An 8,841-nucleotide genomic window follows, 5' to 3' on the forward strand; every position below is an offset into this window, starting at 1 on the left:
TTCAGGGAGCAGCTTGAAGGAATTGATGGACTTTAATATAATTTTAACATATGCCATTAATACTTTAGCTAAGTCTTAAAAACAAAACTAGAAACCAATGACTTAACAGCTTTGATTATAAAACAGAAAAGGAGATCAGAGTTTATTCTTAAACCATTTTTTTCTCTTCAGACTGTCGTTACTATCAAGCAGGATTGGTATCTTCAATATGGGAATGTTTATTTGTTTCAAGTTGAACTCTTATTTAATTGTCTTCCCTGTGGTATAAAAATAATTAACTATGAAAAAGAGATTAAGACCAGTATGAAATCTGATCTCCTTTCAAAGCCATATTTGCATAGTTTAAGGGCTGCCTTCCTCTACAGGGTGGCTTCTGTACATTCTGTACAGTGAGCCGCTTCACGGATAGTTGTATGTGACTTGGGTATGACAGGCACATTCCCGCTGTATCAAAGCTGTTAATCCCTCTTTTGCAAGACGTGGGGCAGGACTGTAAACACTGGTCTCTCACCTCCCAAATAAGTGATCTGCTCAACTAGGTTAGATGATAGTCTGATTTGCGTTCAATTAGTTAAACATTCATTAGAATAAATACTGCAGTCCGAGGCTTCCTTTACTGGGATGAGTACGTGAACAATTTGATTATAGACTCAAATGCTGTCTCTGCTCTACGAAGTATGTTTAATTTTCAACATCTGTTTTAGTCACTGCATCCATTAAGTCGTGCTGATGAAAAATAATTTCTTGCTGAAGTGTTTTGCTGGATTAGACTTTAAAGACAAAAGAGGGTGTAGTTCAAATCAGGCTTTGCGTGGGTTGCAGTTTTAATGGTGGAGAGGGAAGGTGCTTAATAAAGATTAGTAGGAAGCTATTAACGAAGAAAACGGTAACAAACAAGGAAGTCAGCTGGGAGTAGACAGAAATTACATACTTGGTGTTGAATGGGAGTTGTCAGAAAGAAGTGCTGGGAAGAGTGTAGGAAGTTTCCAAAGAGTTGCAATGTGGAGAAGTACAATTTTCTTTTTGATTGTTGCCCTTTGAGCAGATCACATATAGCTGCATAAACTGAATAATGTAACGATACCTTACTGGCATAGGTGTTTTAACTTAACACTAGAATTCTCAGTTAATGGCAGCCTAGAGCTGTAGTTTAAGCTTCTCGCTGTTGATAAGGCAAAGGGCTATCTTTGAGCAATACTTAATTTACTTCTCCAGAGCTTTTGTAGACTAGTGGTAACAAACATCTGCATCACTGTTGATACACTGTCTTATTATTTAGTCACATGGTTGGTGTGTTCTGTTGTGTTTATGTACGTTTTTAATAAGTTGGAGGGAAAATTTGAAACTGGTATGTGCGTATAGTACATGTGATTGTATTTTTTTTTGTGGTTCAGGATTCAGTTTTCTTTACTTTTTCGGTCTAACTGTTTTATCCTTGATGTAGAAGCTAAATGCTACTCCCAGCCGTGGCAAGCTTCATCTGGAGTAATTCACGGCAAATTTTGCTCTCGTTTGCTTGATCTAAAGGAAGAATCTTGTTTAGTATATATTCTCTTCCAGTATGGCTTACACCTATGAACCCTTTCACCGCGGTCATGAAAAAATACTATATGAAATGGCACACACAAGATGTCTGATGTCAGTGCAGAGGGCAAAATCCTGAAAGCCTTTGTAGATGTCTATCCATGTGAGAAATTTTGTGAGTAAGATCTTTTCATGGCTGGGTTGTGTTCTGTGAAGTGCTCAGGGCTCTCGCCTCCCGTTGTGAAAATGGTATAATATTAACCAGCTTGTAAGATTTTTATGTATTGTTTGAAACAGCCCTCAAATGTAGCCTGCCATTTCCGTATTTCAGCTGCCAAGTGCAACTCATAAATCCTGATTAGATGACTGGATTGCTTGTAATTAACAAGACAATACGTTAGGGATAAAAGGTTTTGATATGGATGAAATTCTCATCTTAATCGCTGGTTTGTCTGAAGCTAAGGGAAACTTGTTGAAATAAAAGTTAGTGCACTGACTGGATTTTCATAAAATTTGCATACAATAACTGGATAAATCTATCAAACGCTTATTTTAAAATCTTATTTCAAGATCTTAAAGACTAGCAAAAATCATTATGGAAGTGTTAGCATGTACCTTCTGAAGTTATCCTTGTAAACGTAGACCCAGAACTACTGATCATGTTGTACAAATCCCAAACTCAGTCATGCCACTGAAATCCACAACAGCACTGGGCTCTCCCAGCTAAAATCCGACCCTCCCCTTCCTTCTCCAAGTTACAAAATGTTGCATCTCCGAAGCATTGTAGGAGATTGCAGAGAGTAGCCTGAGCTGTGCCCCTTGGGAACGATGGAAAAGTCTGTAATAACCCGAGGTGGCCTGCCGTCGCAGCGTACCTCCTGCAGCACACTTGCGCTGCCGAGGGAACAGCTCCAAAGGTCTTGGGGAAGGCATCTCCGTGTGCGGAGCAAGGAACTGCGTGTGGGTAGTTCAGGCTGGCACAGAGTCACAGGGTTTCTGGCTTCTGGCTCCCCTCCCAGCCTGTGCAAGTCCAGCCTGCTTGGCTGGTACGGGAGGAAGGGCAGGCAAATCCGTGTTTGTGATGGAGCGAGGGAAATGTATCTGCATCAAAGTTCTTTGGAAGTGAAAGAGTTTGGGTATCTTAAAAATAAGCATAATTTTATCCAAGCAAAACATTCTTAGGTTCTGTATAATATTCCACATATGATTAGACCGTCCTTTTGAATATTATAAAAGTATGTTTCAACTTAAAATGCTCTAGTCCTCTCAGTTCTGAATGTATTCCTCTGAGAACACATAGGTAACCAGATAAAATAATTTTACACTTTATCCTCTCTAAACTAGACAGTGTGAGTTACATATTCCACAGCCCTGTGGCAGCATGATTAGTTCAGGCAGGTTTGTCCAGCTCTTCAGTAAATTAAAAATGTGTATTTTAATTTCATGCACAATGCTCATCTTGTTTTCATGTGCCATACAATGGTAGTCAACTCTGAGTAAGAACAACTACTGCTCTCCCATGGTACTCGTGTTGTCGTAGCACCAGTGTGGTCCGGGATGGACAGAGCCAGTGGTGCGAGGCTCAGTGAGAAGCTTGGAGTTGCCTCGCCTGGGTCAGAGGAGGTACTGGGAGTCAGGGGTATGCCTGCTGTGAAACTGGTGAGAAGGAAATACTAGTGGGCATTCATTTTTTAGGTATTTTACATTCAGTTCAAATTCTGTAGGTGTCAGAGTGATGTAGGAATTGGGCTGTATGTTCTAGACCTCCATATTGTCTCTTGTCAGTGTTGTGTCCTGATACAGAGAGTTCTGTTAGCATCGGTGGGTTCCCTTCTTTGACAGACCTACCTCAAGTACACGGTGTGTGGGAGGAGGAGTAAGCAGCTTTCTAAGTTTTCTGCAGCAGTTATAATTTTGAGATTTCTTAATTACTATGATTGCTGCTAAAACAGTTTCTTTTCTACTTTGATTTCTCTTTCCTGGTGCTGTTATGATTCACTCTTGGGAGATTTGGAAAACCGCTGCAGGCTTCCTAAACCTACGCAACGGTTCACAGCTGGAAATCTGACCTACTTCAGAACTGCTCTTACCCAGTTAGGAATGTCTCCGAGACTGAACTGCAGCAATATAAGCCTCCCAAGCACTGCCCACGGGTTAAGGGAAAAAATTGTTTGTTATGAAAATTGGAAGTTTGTACTGTGAGGAAGAATAAATAGTATGTTGCAAATTAACAAATTGTCCAATCCTTAGAATTAGATTCAGTGGGAATTTTGCTTGCTCGGGTAAAGAACTGGACGTGGAGACTTGAAGCAATGCGTACAATTTGTTATAACTGGTTGTGGACCACAAAACGGAAGACAATGTCCGCAATTGCTTGTAGACAGTGCTGGGAAAAAAAGTGAAAGAATCTATTTGAAAATGAACAACACTGCTGCCACTTACGGATTTCTGTAATGTGAAAAGGCATATTTCATTTTTCATTCAAGAATGTGCAAATGTTCCACGTGGGCATCTTTTTCATAGGAGTTTTGTGACCACTTTTTGAAACAATTGCCACTGCTTGGTGCATTGGATAGTAACCTGATGCGGTCTGTTGGCAGTTCCTCTGCCCCTTTCATTTTGGTGTTTAAGCAAAATACGAATTTTCTTCCCTTGGTGAAACAAAAAGTGGTTTAGATGTACATCCATTTACACCAGCTGACCTTAATCCGTAGCACGAAAGACAGCGTCTGTGGAATAGGGACGTGATCCTTGAAAACCTAGTCCAGTTTGTCAGCTTTGATGTGTATCCTATTCTCTAGGCACTTACAGAAAATAAGGACTAATTGCCTCAGACCTGCAAAGAGGTGATTGAGAAACAACGAACTCTTAAAACTGAGAGTAACAGATTGCATACTGCCATGCTGTATACGGGTTATTTCCTTTGGGGTGGAAAGGCCCTGGCTTTAAAACATTTCTAGGTGATTTCATCCAGTGGATCTCAATATGTTTATAGCTGGTGACCATATTCAGATTAATTCGGGAACCCATGTAAACCTGAGCTCTGAGCATAAAAGGTTTTAGAGATTAAAGTGCAGTAATCACTGAAATTTACTTTCTTCCCTGCAGGGCACTGTTCGAAGGATTATTATTGAGAATCCTGATCAGGTAGGAAAAGTGTTTGGTGCTGGAGTTCTGCTTGTGTAACTCTTCCTCCCTTGATTATCCTGATTCGGTAAAGTGCTTGGCTACCTCCATCAGGGGACGCTGAATATTTTGAAATCACATGGCCCATACCTCTGATGGGAGATGAAATTATTAGGGATTGAAAATACTACAGAATCGCCACTCAGGCGTCCCGCCTCTCAGCAGTGAAGTCTCTATTAATGTGCTTCAATAGCATCGCTAGCAGAGATGAATTTCTGTTTCTACTGCATTTATTTCAAATACTGTCTAGATGGAAGCACAGTCACTTTGTTTCCAAATGGACATACACTCAAATATACGTATCTTAAAGAACTATCTTGAAGTATATGTGTCTTCAAATTACAAAAATCCCTTATCATTTTTTAGTCAAAATTACACTAATTCTGAATTTGCTGTTTGACAACGTTTAAGAATGTTTTTATTCAAATGTTTTACAGGAGCCGTTATCCCCATTTCTTAGAGGGGGGAATTTCTGTCCTGGAAATAATGTCATCTATGAAAAGACAATAAGAAAATACGAGCTATTAAATCCCCACCAGGTAAGTTGGTCGTTTATATTACCTGTTGCAAAAGAAAACTGAGATGGTAGCAGAAAAGTAATGTTCCCGGGTTGGGTTTTTTTTGTTGGGAACTACTGCCAATGTGAGAATTGCCTTGTTGAATTATAGGACACGTTCTCAAAGCAAATGAAACAATTTCTGTATGTAAGGAGAGCAGAAGTTGGAAGGTTTGCTATATTTTTACTAAGAATTTATTATTTCAGACTAATAATGAAAACTGCTGTTGTATCTCCAGCACTGTCAGTCTTTATCTGCACACCGACTGAGAATTAGTTTCTTGCAGTAGCTCCACAACAGAATAACCAATACAAATTTTTACACAAAACGAATTGAAAAGACAAATTTTAACTGGTTTTTTTTTTTTTTTTTTTTTACTCATTCTTGAAAAAATTATTTGGTAAAGCTGTCTGAAATTTCACCTTAGAATTGGTGTTTTGTCAATAGCAAAAATATTATTTCCTTTTTAATTGCTCTGAAATACTGTTATTTTCAACAGCAAAAATTTTGAAATGAAGGCTGTTTCAGAGTGATTAATCTTATCTGTTTGGTTGGTTGGTTTGTTTGTTTGTTTTTTTACTTAAGTTTTCATTCCATTCTGGATTTTAGATAGATAAATTAGGTGTGATATCCATACCCTGAAGTGGAAAGGGAAAAAATTTGAGGTAATGATGAATAATAGCTTCTTTCTTCCCACAGAATAATAAAGTGTGGAGTCTAGTCCTGGAAACCGTATTTCTACTTCTGTTTTTTGTTACCCGGGGTATATCTAGATTTACATCAAATCAGAAGTGTAGTTTTGAAGACAATTTCCCAGTCTTCTACTACATATCGCTTTTTTACACCGCACCGTGGTCTTGGACCATGCGAACTAGATTTCTTTCAGGTGAAATTAGGATGTGTTGACAGAGCGCACCCAGTGTGCTACGACTGCTGAGGGGTGTGTAGCCCATTCAAAACCCGATGTAAAACCTCCTCAGATACATAGAATGTCGGTACTGGGTCCTCACTCTGCTCCTCTTGTGTCACTGTGTAATGCGGATGTAATGCGGTCTCTGTGTTCTGATTTTGGTGCAGAAGTAGATGTTGGTTCAACCTTTTAAATGTAACTGCACTGTGAATTTTAAGTCAAAATTATCTGCAGCCCAGGATGTGCATTTGTATACTTCTACGTAGAATACAAAATATGTATTTTTTGAAGTAAACTTGCAAAAGCCATGATCTGTAGAAACAATTAAGTTTGCTGAAATCACTAACTTTCAGTGTTTTGACTGGAACATAAACTAGTTCCTAGTTTATTGTTTTGTAAATAGCACTCTTCTTGCTTATAAAAACCAGACACGTGTCCCTTACATATTGTACACTCTGAATCTGGAATTGCTGAAAGCATTTATAGAGGAAAATGTCTTGAGCCATTTGCTGTACTAAATTTTTTTCTAACTGAAATAACGAAAACACAGTTCAACTGGAGCTCTTTTTTATCTCCAAAATACTTAATGAAACAGGATATGCATGCATTTTAAATTAAATAATGGACGTCCCCATTGCCTGAGTACGTTAAGAGTAACACGATAATGAAACACACAACTCAGGAAAGGTGTGTCTTCTGTGCTTTTCATTTGCAGCTACTAACATTTGAGGAGTTGGTGAATTACAACCTTGAAGTATGACAGAGTGAGGCAAATGCATGTTCAGTTAGGGAAAAAAGCAATTTTATTAGGACTATTAAAATACCTGAAATTGTCATCAGTCTTTCCACGCAAAACCGCATTTCATTCATTTATATATTCATATTAAGCCTCCATCTCATTAAGATGTGTTCAGCAGCTTCAAAAAATCCATTCTTGTTTCTAGGAGAAGCAATACCAATTTTCCCACCAGTGTCAGATTCCCCAGCAAGCCGATCAGTGCCATGTTGTCCAGCCCTGCCAGCACTTTGAGCAGTCCCAAGTCACCCACCAGTGCCAGCAGACACAGACCAGTAGCCCCTGTGAAGTAATTCCAGTCTCTGTGAGCGATGACTGCAGAGGAAATACAGCGAGGAGGGTAACAGTTCAAACCTCTGAACCGGTAAGAATGATTTGCTGAATGTTTTACTGTTCACACTGTATTTTTGTTTTGTATGCAGAGTACAAAACTTCACAGGTACATAAAATTACTAATCCCTGGTCTCAAAAGTGTTTGTTCAACCTCACAGTAAGATCATGAAGCACCATACACCCGTTGTAAGGAAACAGCAGAGTTTGTGTGTCTGTTGCAGGTAACTTCTTCGCATGCTGTGATTGCAGACATTGTCTAGAACTGTCCAAGACTTTGTCACATGCTGTTAAGGAAAAAAAAAAAAGCTGTTTTAGGTGGTGTATCCTATTGCTTGTTGGTGTAGACCTGCGCTTAATTGTATTGACTGATCATCATTCTGTTGTCCTTTAAATGTGTTAAGTCTTGCTGGTTTGTTTGTTTTTTTTTCTTTATCTGGGAGTGTTACCCATTGATTGAGTCAGGTTTCATCTGTCAGTTTTTGTACAACAAAGATGGAGTAGTGTAAGGCTTACACCTCTGGTTTTGGAGAAAAGATACATTACTTTATAAACTGGACACACATCAATTCAGGATTGCTTTCTATCTAAACTGATCAGTAAGGATTTCAAATATATTTCAATTTGATGTAGAAGTATTTGACACAGGTTCACTGGAAGCACAAAACTAGCTTCCTTCACCCTTCATTTTACATCAGGTTGCAAGTTCTGGAGTTTCTAAGGGCTGCAGGAGGCTTGTATATTATAGTATACAATATAATGTATGCTGATATTTCAGTTGTGGGAGGGAACGTAGCAGTCCTTCCTATGCATTGATTCAATGTATCGGTGGCACAACAAACATACTTGGTGACCTTAGTGTTAGAGCTGCGTGGAATCTTCCGTAGCCAGATACTCCCATAAACCAACTTCAGTACACTCAGTTTGGGTTGCTGTGGAAATTACTTTGTTGTTCGCATACGTAAACATTTGAACTGTGGCAATACAAATACCATTTTTGCAGTGGGGAATCTTGCACCCAGCTGGTTTTATCTGGGTGCTGCCCACAGGCGTTTTATCCACTACAGCTATGGAAACATGTATATTAATGAAAGATTTCCTAATTCTCAACACTTTCCATATTAGAATAATGATGATGATATTGCTGTAGAAGATAATACTTTGCGTATTTCTTGTTGCTGTAAAGGAAGTAATTTAATTCTGTATAGTTTGCCAAAAACCAGAATACATGGAAGACTCAATACCAAGGAAAAGGACAGTGTAAACAAATGGCAAATTAGTAAGATAAACAAAAACAAATCCGTCGTACTTGGAGCATTTTCATGTTTGGCTTTCATCCCAAAGAAGGGAACTCAATTATGATCTTGAATTATCTTCTGCTAGGTGAATTGCTCTCAGGAAAATAATGACCAGCTGGACTGCCGCTACTTTGGTGAGCTCCTTGCTGAACTGAACCGCAAGACCAATGACTTGTACAGTTGTTTACTACAGCATGTGGAAAAGATAGGAGGAAGGTATCGGCATTGCATCTGTTCTAT

The 8,841-nt window shown here is 38.9% G+C and overlaps 1 protein-coding gene across 1 annotated transcript in view; it reads left to right on the forward strand.

Moving 5' to 3' along the window:
* The window catches only part of POF1B (premature ovarian failure, 1B), a 69,935-nt gene that overhangs the window by 49,933 nt on the left and 11,161 nt on the right, over positions 1-8,841 (forward strand). Inside the window, exons 5-9 of the mRNA XM_009326652.1 lie at positions 3,065-3,183; positions 4,633-4,671; positions 5,148-5,249; positions 7,122-7,337; positions 8,687-8,817. Coding sequence (XP_009324927.1) covers positions 3,065-3,183; positions 4,633-4,671; positions 5,148-5,249; positions 7,122-7,337; positions 8,687-8,817 — 607 coding nt within the window. The remainder of the gene's footprint in view (positions 1-3,064; positions 3,184-4,632; positions 4,672-5,147; positions 5,250-7,121; positions 7,338-8,686; positions 8,818-8,841) is intronic.

The sequence above is a fragment of the Pygoscelis adeliae genome, unplaced genomic scaffold (genome assembly GCF_000699105.1).
Source record: "Pygoscelis adeliae isolate BGI_AS28 unplaced genomic scaffold, ASM69910v1 Scaffold216, whole genome shotgun sequence".
Classification (NCBI taxonomy): domain Eukaryota; kingdom Metazoa; phylum Chordata; class Aves; order Sphenisciformes; family Spheniscidae; genus Pygoscelis; species Pygoscelis adeliae.